The following is a 16168-nucleotide window of genomic DNA, read 5'->3' as shown; positions in this document are numbered from 1 at the left end:
ACGCGGGCGGAAAATTTTCAAGCCAAGGCTTCGCACGTACTGTTAAGAACAAAATAATTAGCTGTCAACTATCCGATAAAGGCACAAAACAAAAACACGAATGACTTGTGTTCAAACACAAAAGAAAAGTGCCGAGTGCCTTTATTGGACAGTAAAAATGAGATTTTGCAGCTAAATAAATATTATCAGCAATAATTTATCTTTAGCGCTGCTGCGGTGGTTTAAATCGCAGTTGTAAACAGGCATGGTCCTTTTCGCAATGGGGAAATTTCAGGTTTTAATTTTGACAGTATTCTTCCTTGGAGCTTTTGGAGAAGGTAAGACAATTTCCAATCAACTGAGGTCATTCAGGTCTTTTTAATCTCGATAGCTAATTAGTTTCATTCAAGAACTCTAGGGTTCGCTAATAGTTACGTTCCTTAATTTTTAAAAAAATTATATGGCAAATTTGCGGTGTTTCAAACAATGTTCCCTAGTTTTCTACATTGGGTCGCATTAGTTGAGCATTCTATTGAGAAAGTCAATTTTGAGTTTTTACATATTGCAAGAAAAGACTGAAACATAGCTGCTTGCCCATGAGGCGAGAACAATTTTTATTAACAAATTGTTGTACCTTCGTTTTTTTTTCAATCGATAAAATGAACATTAATTTTACTTGATGTGACCAAGGCTACGTGTGGTCACAGGGATCTGAGCTATCCGAAAAAATTTATAGATGTTGATCTGCACAAGTTTGAGAACTGAAACCAATTTTAAATTTGACGTTTCGTTATTGGATGTAATTAGGATCTACATACACAGACTAGGTATTCATTAGCAAAGGTTTAAAAGTTCCTTCTGAGTTAATTCAGTTTCGATAGCTAATTAGTTTCATCGTACTACATGATACGCTTGCAACCACATTCCAAAAAATATTGCAAATTTGTACGTAGTTTTCTACATTGTATCATATTACTATATCGTGGTGTATTTTATTTAGAGAGTTAATTTCAAAGTTTTACAAAAATAGACCGAAACATAATTGTTTGCCCATTAGCCGAGAAGAAAATTTGTCATTTTCAAATTGTTGTACCCGCTGCTTTTTTTAATCCATATAAAAGAGCATTAATTTTACGTGATTATGATGAGGCTACGTAACGTCACGGGGATCTAAGCTATTCGAATAAAACTTATAGATGTTTATCTGTGAAAGTTCTGTTTGAGAACTAAAAACAATTTTAGATATTTCGTTTCAATGTTCGATGTTTATTCTCACTCATTCGAATTCATAATAATGTATGGTTTTAAATACGTAGATCTTATGCTTTTTAAAACGATTTTTAAAATGTTTAATCTTTTTATTTTATTTTAATTTGTACACGACCCCACAAGCTTGTAGCTTCTATCTTTCATCGTGTATAAATAAAGGTTGTATGCGTGTATGTATGTTCGATATTTGATTTTTCGATATGTAATTAGTATCTACATACACAGATTAGGTAGTCATTAGCAAAGGTTGGAAAATTCCAGCTGTAGGACTTTTAATTAAATACACCACGTTTTTGTTAAAGCAGTGGGTAGATTATGACTGTCGGTTAGCACCTCATTCATCCCTTTCACAATCAAAAACAAAAAGCCTAAAATTTAAATGTACAAAAATTGTGTTTAAACAGCCGGAATGAGTCATTCTGTGTTTAAACAGAAGTTTGAACTAATATTTCGCACTGATAAGTTATTGTCATTTGTGTCAAGAATAATAAGGAGTGAAACAATCACTAAGTAAATTATGAGGTCTACATTGTTTCTATTTTGTATTTTTATTGGCGGATTTATTTGTACAAATTGGCACACTTCCTGCAATCAGCAAGACATTCTCTTTTAAACAAAAACTGACATTGTTTGCGTTTACCAGATGTTCGTTTTATTCATTGTAGTAGGTTTTTCCTTTTGGAAAATAAGTAGGATTTTCGGGGTTTTATTTTTTGAGTACTTAGATTCTTTGTTGCTAGAGTTATACTCAAATTATTAATTCCGATTTTTATAACCTATTCAAAGCCCCGAGCCAAACGAGGATGAGAGTTGACGAGAGTTCAAACTCCCGCTCTCGTTTGGCCTGAAACTCTCATGTACTCTCATCGACTCTCGTGCGCTCTCATCGACTTTGAACGTGCTAAAATTTTTCATGAGAGTCGATAAGAGTTTTTTTCCGTTTGGCCCGAGTTGGTGATAGTCGATAACTCTCATGAGAGTCAACTCTTGGCAACTCTTATCCTCGTTTGGCCCGGGCTTAACTTTTGTTTTATCTTTTAATTTAACTCAAATTATCAGTAACAGACATTACTCCGAAAGGACTCCTCTGACGGGGATTAATTTTGTACCATTCGATTTTAGGGGTCGTTCTGTCATGTTTTGATGCCGCTTATTAGGGACTGCCCTATCGATTTTTACACAGTTGTTTTGATAGTACATCTCTGTAAACGTTAATTTAAAAAATTCCCGCGCAGATTAACAGAAATAAGTCGTCAAAAATTGAAATAAAATATTATTTTCTGGCCAGAAGTGTTTGCGGAGAAATCTGGCACGTGTACTCTGTAAATACATCCCCAACCGTCCCCTAATCTTTTTCATATTGGAGAATCCCGCAAAAATTACCAGTAAAATTACATGAAAAACACTGGTTAAATTCCAGGTAAATTTCTAGCATAGATTTAGTGTTAAACCACTGGTTTTTCGCATTAATCGACGCTTGAGGCCATACGAGAATAGAGACATGATCTACAAAAAAAAATTAAAAAAAATAAGAAACTGAATTTATTGAAAAATGAAGCAAGTTGCCAGAATGACGGAAGCCAATACCTAAATCGGGGAAACTTTATTAGTCAAGATGAGAAAAAACCTGAAAACATACTGATGAAAACAGTACTTGAGTAGTCCTTCTAGAACGTTTATTAGTCTCACTGGACCAGCTCACTGCACCGCCCTAATTCCATTTGTCAGACCGCTACTTTGGAATGTAAAATCGGCCTTTTTCACGAGATTTTCACCTCAAATTACCACAATAGTGTATAATATTCGGACTCTATTTGTGCATTAACTGATTTGACAGGACAAATCGACCTAACAACGAAAATCTGTTCTCGAACGTACTGGTCTGGCCGGCCAGTTCTAACAAATGGAAAGCGTTCTAATAAGTATATACTTTGACTACCAGGTGACACGAATGACGTGCGACTAAACACAGAAGATGCCAACAACTTTCTCGATCTTCATACTCGCGTAAGACGAGGCCTGCACCATGAATGTTATGATGAGGGATGTGATTTTGAAGAAATTGAAGAAGTGATGGGCAAGAACCAAAGAGCGGTATGTTCGACTAGGATCTTTTTTATTTTATTGACCTTCGGAACAATCAGTCGATAATTATACTTAACGTTGTACAAACTTTAAGAAGGAAACCTCAAAGTAAAACGGTATATCAACAGTAATAACCATAAACCCTAATTGAAATAAGAATAAACGTTCATTCCTATCATTCACCACGATGAACAATATTCACATCTTCAATGACTCAGAATGGTTATCATTGGGAAGACTGAGACGGAAGATCTTTTAGCTTAACTTGCTGGTGGCTCTACAAGGGTAATGACTGAGATTCAATTCCTCTTCTGATGCGGTTTGAACGCTAGTTTTTCTTGTTCTAACCACAACAATAAATTACCTTTATTTAGACACTGTGAGGATTATGCTATAAACTTGTGAGGCCGTGTATTCCCGATTGAATTGAAATAAGGAAGTGTTGGTTTTTGTGTTAAAGATAGTTTCGATGTGATAATTTAAATTTTACATCATTTTTTAAAAAATCTTTTGCAGTGTTGGTTCCTGATCGTTCACGTTTGTAGCTAAACATAGTCAAAATCAACTCGTATTTTTTTATAATAACATGTTTCTTTCTTTTGTTGTAGTATGAATACTACTACACTTACACGTGCACGAAGTTTGGAAGAAACTGCAAAGGTTTGTTATGAGAAATTCTTCTGCATTTAGCTATAAATATTTGTACATGTCAGATGTGAATGACAATTTTTAAATGTCTATCAGTAAGACTATAAAACTAAGAAATATCCTCTAAACATCAAGTAAAGTAAGATATTGAATCTCCATTGTATTAGTTCCTTGTACGTACCGAGAGGACTGTAGTTTTGGAAACTGGGGAAGTTGGAAAGGTGATATAAACGCTCAGAAACCCGGATGTTACCAACAGACAAGATCAAAGCCATACAATCATCCACTTCAAACCACACATAGGCGCTTCAGCTGTGGTGGGCTGAACCTTTACTGCCCCGCTGCACCAGTCCAGAAACGACAACAATGTATGTCACAATTAACTCCAGCTTAGAGCAGTTTTCAATTGAGTGTCGTAGAACAAAAGCAAAGTTATTACTCTGGCCAATCACAAAAGACATAGAGAGAATCCATTGAGCCAATCAAAACGCAAAGCAAATACATGGAGCCGGCACGAGGCGCGGGAAAACGTGCGCGAGCGAGAGACGATTGGTTTTGGTTTAAGCATGTTTTGATTGGCTGAGAAAGTGGTGCGAGATTTTTAGACCAATCACTGTGCTTAGTAATGCAAAACCAAAGCAAACGCAAATTACTTTGGACACTTAAGTGAAAACCGCTCTTATACGTTTAATAACATAATTGTAATATTATTTAGCAAAGAAGGCGACATAAGCTCTTAGTAATTTCCATGTTCACATCGAATTAGAATTTGTAAGTGTTTTTTTTAAGGAGGGAGGGAAACCGGAACGCCCGAAGAAAAATAGTCTGAGCTAGACAAGAACCAACCAAATTTCAACTGCATATGGATTCCGAGCGGAAAAAGATCTAAACTGTTGAAGCGAGTTGTGAAAAATTTGCCTAAAACAAATCGAAACAAAGCTGTGTTTAGTGCACGTGTCAAGTGTGTTAAATCTTTAGATCATTTATGAGTTAAAAAATGAGTTGCCTGAGCGCAATCCTTCTTAGCCTCCCCACCCCCTGATTAAGCTACTTTCTCTTCCCCAGAAAAGGAAGAAACCCCTCATTCGTAGAACTTTGCTTACGTAGCTTACGTAGACCTTTTACTATTCTTACAAACGGAATTAAAGGTTCTAGAAACTTGTTATCTTTGTTGGCACACATTACGTCCTGGTTTTCTTTTAATGCTGGCCATATCAGGTGTTTGTCTGAAAGCAAATTGCCATCCGGGAGCCTGGAAACAATGGACAGGGGACATTGAAGAGGGTAGCTGTGGGAGGCAGACCAGAATCAGACCCTATAGTTTGACCATTTCTTTGGAGCAACAAATTGGTTCATGTAGAGGGATACCAACTGCTTGTCCTTCACCAGAGTCTGACTATCGAAAGATGTGTAAGTCATGTTATACAATGTACACCTTTCCCGGCATGGATAACATATGAAGTTACTTACTTATTGAATGACTATCTGTCTGTCTGTCTGTCTTTCTGTCTGTCTATCTATCTGTCAAGCTGCTCGTCCGTCTGTCTATCCGCCTGCCTGCCTGCCTGCCTGCCTGCCTGCCTGCCTGCCTGTCTGTCTGTCTGTCTGTCTGTCTGTCTGTTTGATTTACTCATTTGCATAAATTGTATTTCTTTCTTTTTTACTTATTTATAAAATTTGTTTTGTTTGTCTGATGAAATGCAAGCATACTGAAGCTCTTTTGCTGTAAAGATGTGTACAAGGTGTTCTTATGCCACGAGGATTATGCAAAGCTATTCATTTTTTTTTTTTCACTTTTGCTTGCAAAAGACGGATTAAAACTTTATTCCTTTGTTTGTTTTCAGAAAGAAAAGTTAAACGTAGTTCTTACTTTGCAGGTAGTTGCTCCAAGGCTGATTGTACATTGAAGGACTGGAGCGAGTGGGAAGGCGCAGTCGAGAAGGGGACTTGTACCGAGCAAAAACGGACAAGAGAATACACCAAGTCAGTTGTCCACGAATATCATGTCGATGAGTGTCCCAGTCTACCTCAAGAGTGCCCGCAAGCCATTAAACAGACGCGTGCAATGTGTAAGCCGCGAGAACAGTTTTCTAGTTTTAATACAATGTTGTCAAATATACTCACAATCTTATAAATAGCATGCAGCTTAGACAAACCCAGGAACAGGTACCATAAAGGTGTATATATGTAGATAACGCTGAAACACATACGTGAACTGTGCACTGCACAACAGGCTAAGTTTAACAGTTAAGAGGCTGTCTCTCTGAAAAACATCCACTCGATGTCTGGAAGGTCATGGGTTCGACTCCCATTGGGGGAACTCGGAAAATCTTTTACTTTCACTTTATCCAAGTTGCCATGTCACTTTACATACATTTGGTTTGATTCAAAATGATTTTTTGGCCGCGTTAGGAGCCATTAAATATTTTGCCCCTTCGGGCCCACTGCAACGTCTGGAAAGTTCGAAAAATAGGCATGATTTTTCAAGCTGCTGTCAAATATTTCATTCCGCTTGAATATGTCGTACTTCGTTATTACTCGCACATGTGCTGATACAAACAGTCATAACTTTCGAAATACTGAAAACGTACATGTGATTTTGCATATTTTAGCTGATAAAGGACTACACTTTTTGGCTGTGTAGAGTAAAATTATCAGCTAGGTCTCGCTTCTAAATCAAGGTCATTTTTCAAACTTCGTTCGATGGCGATCAGTAGTGGTCATTATATCCCTGATTTCGCATTTCCCGGCAGATAAATCGAGGGAAAACTTGCTACTTTCTTTGAAAACTAGAAATGATTATGAACAAAGTCATACAAAAATTGTACGGTGTTCGATGCGAATGAAATATTTGACAGCGGATCGAAATATGCCAATTTTTTTAATTTTCCAGACGTTGCGGCGGGCCAGAATGGGCAAGATATTTTATGGCTCCTAACGCGGCCAGAAAATCATTTTGAATCAAACCAAATCTGATTAAGTTCTAGCCTCGGTAAAGTCTTTCAGTTGCCAGAGTTTCAGACGAAATTATTTTTTGATGCGAATTTGAGTGGGTGTTTTTTTTTTCAGAAAGATGGCCTCTTAATTGTTGTTATGCCTATCAAAATGTTATTGATACAGATCAGCTAAGTCTCTCGGATTCATATCTAATTCTTTAAGTACCTTTCTGGCAAAAAAAGATAAAGACCGTAAGAAATGGGTTACCATGCAGTATTCAGAAATCCAACCGAGTCCTCAGTTTTTTGACTGTTGTCCATGCTTTTTGGTGCATTGAATGCACATGTACAACTTTTTTATACATTGCAGGTAGCTGTAAATATGCCACGTGCTCTCTTGGCGACTGGTCAGAGTGGGAACCAAAAGAACTGAAAGAAGAAGAATGCGGTCAGCAACAGACGAGAAGGAGGACGTATTCGCTGACGTTTGCCTATCAGATTCATGCTGAGGAGTGCCCATCTCTGCCTCAAACATGCCCGGACGATATTGTCGAGAAAAGAACGCAATGTAAGACTTTGTTGTAAATAAGCCACACCTTAGATTTTAAACTCAAGTTTGGAGTAAAAGAGCGACGCATTTACATGAGTACGCTTTCAAGGAAAATGAACAGCTACGCTTATTTTTGAAGGTCGTGCTGTTATCTGAGCACATTTACAAAAGCAGAAGGTCGAGAGATAATTAACGTCTTGACGAATTAGGAAATACTTTCATAAAGAATTACAAACAGATGCAACACGCAACAAGGAGTGTTTGGTTTGGTTTTACATTTTCAATTTTTATGAATCCCGTCTTGGATCGTTGTAAAACACAAATAGCTATTTCTATCAGCGGTTTAACTACTTTTTGTTTTGCGTTTTCATAAATTAGGCAAATGTGCATACAGAGACTCCTGTGACCTAAAACCCTGGAGCAAATGGGATAAACCGCTGACCGAGGAAGGATGTCAAGTGCAGACAAGGAAACGAAGTTATGTTCATCCTTTGAAATATTCACTACAAGAAGACTGCAGTGGCTTGTTAACGTCTTGTATAACAGAACCAAAGGAAAGCAGGAACTTCTGTGAGTACACGAGAGTTAAAATATCTTGAGTAAGAAAAGAAACGCCTTGCGCCTTATTCATATAAAATCTGGTACTTGATATAATTATAGTTAACTTCGTGAGTCCACTTGCGTCTCCGTTTGGCCAGGACTTGCGTGCACTTGCCTTGACTTGCGATGACCTGCGATGACTTGCGTTCACTTTGCAATTGATCGATATCATATTTGCACGCAAGTCAACGCAAGTTTTTCACCGTTTGGCCACCCAACACAAGTCGACGCAAGTCTTGCTGTTTACTTCAAGTTCTGAATTGCAACGCGCAGTAGCATTGAAATGGCTCTTTTTTGACAACTTGCGTGCACTTGCGAGTATACTTGAGAGTCCGTTTTTCCAGCCAGTCTGTACGGAAGTTCAACTTGCGACTACCCGCGTCCACTTGCGTTACTGATCATTTGGCCAGGCGCTTTACAATCTTCATTTTACGTTCAGGTAAATGCAAGCACGTGCAGTGTGACCTAGGGGAGTGGTCTGATTGGAGCAGCGCTGTTCTGACTGTAGGGCAGTGTGGGAAGGAGAAAAGGACCAGAAAGTACATTGGTGAAGAACAATTCACTTATCGTGAAACTTGTGATGGACTTACCACTTCGTGTCCGGCCGCTCAAGAGGAAACAAGGACAATGTGTAAGTCTTCATCTTTTTTTCATTGTGTCTACCCGGGATACAATCTCGTTTTTTCTTTTGACGTTGCCCTTGTAGACACGTGTCCCATATGATTTCTTTTTCCATGGGAAGCCAGCATGTTATCATCCAAACGTAACGCCTTTCCCTTTCATTGAATAAGGAGTAAGGACGGGCTTGGTGCATGGAGACTAAGTGTGAACACTCTTTCCTCTAGTGAGGCCATACAACCATTTTTTTCGGTGGCTAAGGTACTTTTCCACACATTATGTATCACTATAGGTATATCTAATGTACCTTGAAGAACAACATATATCACTAAGAAAATAGTGTTAGTGATCATGACAAGAGATTAGATAGCCCTCGATTGGATAACATGAAAGCCATGCTACCTTGTTTGTTTTGTTCTTCACTACGTATACCGGCAGATTAATAGACATTCAGGTTTTAAAGACAACCGTTTTAAGGCTATAACCCTTTTACTGGATGTGCAGCAACAAAGAAACGTCTTTACAAATAAGTAACTAAGCTAAATAATCTATGATCAGCAAACGGTAATCGTGATAACCTTCCACAAAAATACACGAGGTTTTACGGTTCCAAATTTCAACCAAGGTTTTTACAGTACTGTTTTTGTTTTCATATGTGCTTGTCTATGAGTTTAGTCCGCTTATAGATAAATAAACGATTTTGACTGTTATTGGTTTCAGGCAAATGTTCCCATGTTACCTGCGACATCAGTGACTGGAATGCCTGGCAGGGTGAATTACCCGAAGATGGATGCGCACAGCAAATAAGAACAAAGAATGTGACCGCGAAAAATCACGAAAAGATCCAAGCTGAAAGCTGTGGTGGATTGCAGACCAGCTGTCCCACTGCTCCATCTGAAACAAGGCAGTGGTGTAAGAAGACAGTTCATTTTCTTCTTATTAATTTCTTACACTGACCTGACCGATAAGAAGCTCAACTTAAATTAAGACTTTTAAACATAATCCTATGGCCGCTTATTGTTGCTACATGTATATGGTGACCAATAGACAGTTAAAAATCTCGCGAGAAGTAAGAGAGTCTCTTCTCGCGAGAGGGTGGTAACATACTTTTGAGCAGCTATAAGCAGAATCCTTTACCAGACATCTTAATTCACCATGATGTATAAACTTTCCACGAATTTCATTTTATGGAAATCATTTGACATCATCATTGGATTTTTTCTTCCATACAAACACTTTATTTCGAGCCAAATTTAAACCTCCGTCAATAAAGGGAAAATTTTGAAAATCAGTATATTTTCTGATGTTTAAAATTAAAAAAAAAAAAAATACAGACGAAAAGGAAATTTGATACTAAACAAAAATGAAACAAAGATTTTTAAAAAATTCGAAGATTGGGACATGCGGAAAATGAATTGTTGACTTTTTTTCGGCTGTAATTATTTATGCATCCATGTTTCAAAACTGCTCGACAACAACAGACAGCTTTCGTTAGAGATTAACGTTCTACTTGCAGGTAACTGTTCATATCGGGAAGATTGTGTGCTCAAAGACTGGAGTGACTGGTCTGGGAAGATCCCGGATGTAGGATGCGCTCTTCAGATGCGAACACGTGACTACAACAAATCAGAAGAATGGATTGAAAGGGCAACATGTGATGGCCTTGACTCCTGTCCTGCTATCCGAGAGGAAACTCGTACCAAGTGTAAGTTATGGACTCGATACTAGGCTGTTTTTTCTTCATTTACTTTCTCTCTTTTTTGTTTCTCTTTCTCTTTCTCTTTGTTTGTTTGTTTATTTGCTTGTTTGTTTGCTTTTCTATTTTTTTTTATTAATTCATGTGTAGCTGTACGGTTAACCTACCCCTTTATGTTTTCGACTGGGAAACAAAAATCTTCGAGGTTTATATAATAAATGTAAAGAACGTAAAACAAAAGTAAAAAAAAAAATAAAATTCAAACACGCTATTGTTGCTCCAAGTGCGAAAACTTGTATAAACTAAAACTTTAATCAGTAACGTTCTGCATTAAAATATCAGAATAAATTAAAATTGAATTATCGAAACAAATTTTTTAAATACAAACTTTATATCACACTCTTTATATTTTAGCGCTTTCACCTTTTTATGGAACGCCAGCTCTTCAGTCAACCTCTTTCTCAGGGTCTGTTTCTCCCGATGCCATGGGAACGAGGTTGCTCTTCAATAACGATTACATAAGCCAAACAGCAGATAAATCCATTTTTCAAACTTAAATCACCTTTTATTACTTCCAACTAATGAGATGCGTCTGCAATTTTCAGGTAACTGTAACCAGATCATCTGTTCTTGGGGAAATTGGACGAAGACAAATTTCAACTCTCAGACAAACTGTTATCTTGAAGTGAGGGTTAAGAACGAGTCAAGTGGTTTCAAGAAGATTGAACAAGCGGACAGCTGTGACAGCATACCAATGCAGTGTGGCGATGAGAGAGAGGAAAGAGAAGACTGTAAGTTTGAAGGCGATCACAAAGAATAAAGCTACAACCTTTCTAACGCCAGCACATACACAACATTGAAATTCAACAGAATATTAATATAAGCAATCAATATGTTTTCATTTGGAGTACAGATAAAAAATGTTTGACATTCTTACAATACATCGCTCATCGAAGCCTTTAAAGCGTTTCTTGTCAGCTCAATTTTCCAAACGGTTTTTTATGCCGCTTATAAGCCACCCTTTACCCCCGGGTATATTCTTCCCCAGTTAGCAGCCCACCCAACAGTGCCAAGAATTCTGTGAAAACTTTCGACAAATAGTTTTACTGAGGTCAGAAAAAATAAGACAGGAAATGATCCTGACAAGCTTCTGAAGGCTGTCTTCAATATCGATACAAATTTGTAGAGTAGCCCTTGACGTAACTGCGGGCTCAAACATTTTTGGAGACATTTTTCCGACCACTGCTGTGGTTCAGTCCTTGCTCCCAAATGTCAACTCGCTGGTTGATGATCTGATTTTCGTTTTCTAAATCGCAGGTGTAAGTGGTGGACATGGAAACAAACCCACTACACTCGCTCCAACCACTCAGCCTTTAATCACGACAGTGGGTCCAACAACCGGAAGTAAGTGAGCTGTCAGTAAAAGTAGCTAAAAGTTAACTGAGTGCCTAGGGCTGTTTGCTGGTAATCACAAAACATTGCACGTTTTATATACGAGAGTGGCCAAGCAACTTTCAAGTCTTGTTTTCGAAAGCAAGCGCAGACCAAACCGACTTTTGCTTCAGCATTCCTGTTGCGAAAACATGCAAGATCAATCATAAGCAAGTGCAATTACAAGTATTAAGGACTCGACTACAAGGATTACGACTTTGCTTATATCATTACATGCATGTCTAAACATTCTAGTTATCCTGTTGCAAAACAGATAATAAGCAAGTGTATATTATGATATTATTCGTGCTGTTTTTACTTGGAAAGGCCCTCATACTATGCTCATGCTTGCGCTTGGGCTTTTTCTTTTGCGTTGCATTAACGTTTGTCCCCAGTGAAAAGCTACTAGTTTTTCTACGGAGTATCTTTACTGCGCCTGGCTGGGATGCGGTTGGTCAATGTAGGCTACTATCCAGTATTTTTCCAGGTTGGAAAGAAATAATGTGACATTCAAGCATCTTACCTAAGAACATGATACAAAGACCCCGTGCAGTGATTCAACCTGGATTTCTCGATTGAGAATCCAACGCACGTATTACGAGACACTGGCGTCTCCCTAGTTTGGACGCGTGAATTGAATGCTAAGATGATTTTTCCCTGATTCGCAGTTCCACCAGCGACCTGGGTATTTATTGGCTGTTTCAAGGACTCCGGCAAAAAACCTCGTCCATTACCGCTTTTGATCGCAAACAAGAGAAAGGGCATTGACTGGTACAACCTCAGGAAAACAGTGCAGGCATGCGCGGAAGAGGCAAAGAAAAAAAGGTCATTTATGCTGTTATCTTCAGGATTCTCTTTATCTGGCTGGAAACCGGCGTCAATTTGCGTCATGTAGCTAACAATAATAACATTGTAATCATCGTCACAGTTCAAATCAGATAGGCAAACTTCAAAAAAAAAAACCATTAAAACTCCATCAAAACCCTCTGATTAATCCTAACTGCTATATCATTCTTAAGGGTTTTGTTTGGTACCTTTCTGTTGCGATGCTTTAGGTTATGTTCTTTTGTTTCCTTTGATTTTAGACTGGAATATTTTTCGGTGCAGTTTTTCGGCGAGTGTTGGAGCGGGCCTAATGCAGGAGAAACGTTTGCAAGAGACGGGCCGTCTGAAGAATGCTATGAAGGGGTCGGCAAGAGAAAGACCAACGCAGTTTATCGTATAGAGGACCTTCCTGGTAAGAAGGATCAGTGAACTACAAGTCTTTTGTGGATTAGTTCTAAGTAAGGAATAGAATGCATGAGCTAAGTTAAACGATTACTCGCTCGGCCAGTACCGAAAATTGTTAGCGTTACTTAGTTTTAGCAAACATTAGTTCGTTACATCCGTCAGTAGTGTTCGTCATCATCGTCGGAGTCATTGTCATCAACAGATCTTTTTCCACGTGTTTGGGCCGTCCCGAGGGCGTTGCTTAATACTGCTTTTTTCACCACACGCAACACGTGATTCAGTAATCCACTGCCCACTATCACCACCGAGATGTTAAGCCCTTTCAAGAATTGTTTTAGTCGATCATCAACGGTATGATAAGCTGTGTACTCGTGTTGTACAGAGATATCGGCAGCAAATCAGGAGAGTATACGTACTTCTACGGATTTAATTCCCATGTTTGTAGCTGTTCGTTATATCCAAGTTAACAAATATCAGACGAATTCGGCTTTGACAATATGAAAATGCATTCGCTATAAGAGGTACCGCATTTTGTCCGAGCTCAGTCAACAACTTTAGAAAGGGACAGAACAAAGAACCACAAAAGATTACATGATTTAAATTTACACACCTTACATTCGGGTGTTTAATTCGTGGCCTTCGAGATCATTAAACCGAGGTTGCGCTGGGAGTTTGACGCTAAACTGCTAAACATTAATATAGTGTTTTATAAAATTTGAGGAATTGATATAACTGTTAGTGGTAGGCTTTTGTCAGTGAGAACATGTTACTTATTTTCCATTTATTTTTTGTTAGCCTGTTCTTCGGAGCTCAGTTTTCAGGCGGCAGTCAGTAGTGGCCAAGTCACTGGACAAGCTTGGTGTGCTGGAGATTCCGATGAGTTTCAATGGATAACTATCGAATTGGGAGGCGAAAGAAAGATTTCAGGTAAAAATTGTATCTGAGTACTTTTAAGGAAATACAAGAAGCAGCTTAATGCATGGGGTTTACGACACCGGAGAACCTATTAATGAACTGCGAATTTATGAGTCACAGTCCTAGTGTCTTTACACTTCTGCTTATATTACTTGTCTTACCTTCTTTGTCAAGTGTAAAGTTAAAAACATTACTGATAAGCTAAAAGTGCAAGGGGAAGCTCAGATATCTGGGTACCCAACCGATAAAGAATAATAATTTCTGGATCGGAGCTCTACGGATTGAGACTTCCAAGAAACATTTCTGGCCTTGAGACCTTGATAAAATTGATAACTTTTCAAAGGTATGCTTGCAGGAACATCTTGCAGGGACATTTAGCGGGGAAAAAAAATCATATCTTGTAGACACACAAAAAAATGTATCAGGGACGTGTTGTAGCGACACTTCCCATTGTGGCGAATTGCGACGTTTTTTTTTTCTGCTGCATGTGGCTGCAAAATGTCCCTCCGTACCAGCTCCTTAAAATTGAATATTTGATAATTTAGGCTAACTTACACACGTGTCTCTATGACTTATCGATTTTGAAGTCCCCTATGCTTGTATCTTTAAGGTGTCGGTACTCAGGGTGCTGATAAGGACAGCTGGGTAACCCTGTACACGATTCAATGGAGTGAAGAGGGAGAATCATGGAACACCTACCAGGAAGATGGTCATGATAAGGTACCATGATTTAACGAAGTTTTGTAGAGGCCCTTTTAGTCTGTTTAAGGTCTAAGTGTCGTTCAGTGTCACTCTGTGTCAGCCTCTCTGGGAACGTGATCAGTTTCGGTCTGTCTCCACTGTGCGTCAGTCAGTCAGTCAAATTTAGCACTGAAGTAGGGCCATGCCCGAAACGTTTGCTAAGTAACGTGATGATAATTTTCAATTTAATTTCATTTTATAACCTTCCAATTAAAAAACTAAAACTATGTCAGGCGCCCCATGGAACCATTTTGACCATGTAATTTGGATGTCCGTCAGCCTGACAGTCTGTCTGTCTGACTGTCACTTATTTACCCATTCAATGTTTTCTTTTACAGATCTTTGCAGGGAATTCAGATCGTTTCACTTTAGAGACACGTTGGTTGAAGTATCCGATCACGGCTGGTTTCCTGCGCTTCAGACCAAAGTCATGGACTTCCACACATGTCTGTATGAAAATAAGGGTCTATGGTTGCAATGTTTAAGGTACGCGTAACGCTGTCTTTAAACTCTTCGGTTGAAAATGGATCAACATTCCTTTCAAACATGCAGTCAACTTTCTCTTAACGGTCACCTTTATAAGAAGGACAACTCTATAAGATGGAGGTGTTGGTCTCGTTTCTGCCGTTTTTTAGTCATTTTACTGTAACTGAACTCCCAACTTACGACGAACAGTTAGGGTGGGTCCTGACGGTGTCCACTTTAGAGAGGGTTGACTGTATTATTTTGCCCCGCTCTTCGAGTTAAAGCCGGTTTAAGGCAAGTAAGAGTAGTTGGGCGAGTTATTGTCATTCAGGGTTTCACTACTAAGACAAAGAATAGTAACGTAAATTTAATGCTGCATGCTTGCTGCAGAAAAAAAAACACGGCGATAGGGTTTGTGAATTTTATTAAGAAAACATCCGAATTTGTACTTTAAGTAAAACCGTTTGTTTCCATACAAGCCTCTACAAACCCTTACAATTCAATCCTTGTTAACTGCTTACGTATGCAAGTAACGGTCACGTGTTCATGTTCATGTATCAAGGCCTTATTGGGAAATAATTTCCAAGTTGGGTATGAACCGTCTTGTCCAGTTTTTTGAAAGCTTTATAAGGTTTTCGTATATCATTTGCATGGTCATTGGGAAGATGTGTTTGATATTTTATTATAAATGTAACCAATTTCATTTCTCTTTTTCCCTGTAGATATGTTCACAATCTTGGAGGCTAAAGAAAAAAAGCGAAATAACTGATGTCTGCTATGTTATGTCCCTGCTTAAAGTGGATTTTTGCTATTGAAAGCTATCCACGAATAAACAAATAAAACGAGTTATTCGATCATGCATTTCTGTGTACGATTCTTCAACTTTCTACACTGTAACTAACCAATAGAAGAACCCTTGCTGACGTCATCGTTTACATTTTGCCTCATTTGCATAAGAATGTACGTGGGAAGGTTTCCTGACATGCACGAATTGACTCCAGATCT

At 38.4% G+C, this 16168-nt stretch overlaps 1 protein-coding gene across 1 annotated transcript; it reads left to right on the top strand.

The window, feature by feature from the left end:
• The first annotated feature begins 179 nt into the window (after positions 1-179).
• LOC144646045 (uncharacterized) lies at positions 180-16024 on the top strand. Its single transcript, XM_078505567.1, has 19 exons — positions 180-317; positions 3191-3342; positions 3942-3993; positions 4149-4349; positions 5200-5391; positions 5859-6050; positions 7288-7485; positions 7846-8037; positions 8507-8698; positions 9406-9597; positions 10202-10390; positions 10987-11172; positions 11699-11785; positions 12481-12637; positions 12898-13049; positions 13838-13969; positions 14568-14677; positions 15037-15184; positions 15886-16024. Exons 1-18 carry the CDS (start codon positions 245-247, stop codon positions 15181-15183), a joined length of 2796 nt encoding a protein of 931 aa, XP_078361693.1. The 5' UTR covers positions 180-244; the 3' UTR covers position 15184; positions 15886-16024.
• Positions 16025-16168: the final 144 nt, after the last annotated feature.

The sequence above is a fragment of the Oculina patagonica genome, chromosome 3 (genome assembly GCF_052425735.1).
Source record: "Oculina patagonica isolate OP01 chromosome 3, crgOcupat, whole genome shotgun sequence".
Lineage (NCBI taxonomy): Eukaryota > Metazoa > Cnidaria > Anthozoa > Scleractinia > Oculinidae > Oculina > Oculina patagonica.
The sequence above is the reverse complement of the archived record's forward strand: the minus strand, read 5'-3'. Positions and strand labels throughout refer to the sequence as shown.

Bases quoted from the DNA above. Each gene is read 5' to 3' on its own strand.
- LOC144646045 (XM_078505567.1), top strand. From the start codon at position 245: ATGGTCCTTTTCGCAATGGGGAAATTTCAGGTTTTAATTTTGACAGTA. The intron at 7,486-7,845 runs GTAAGACTTTGT...TTCATAAATTAG, and splicing joins TGTCGAGAAAAGAACGCAAT to GCAAATGTGCATACAGAGAC. The intron at 9,598-10,201 runs GTAAGAAGACAG...TTCTACTTGCAG, and splicing joins ATCTGAAACAAGGCAGTGGT to GTAACTGTTCATATCGGGAA.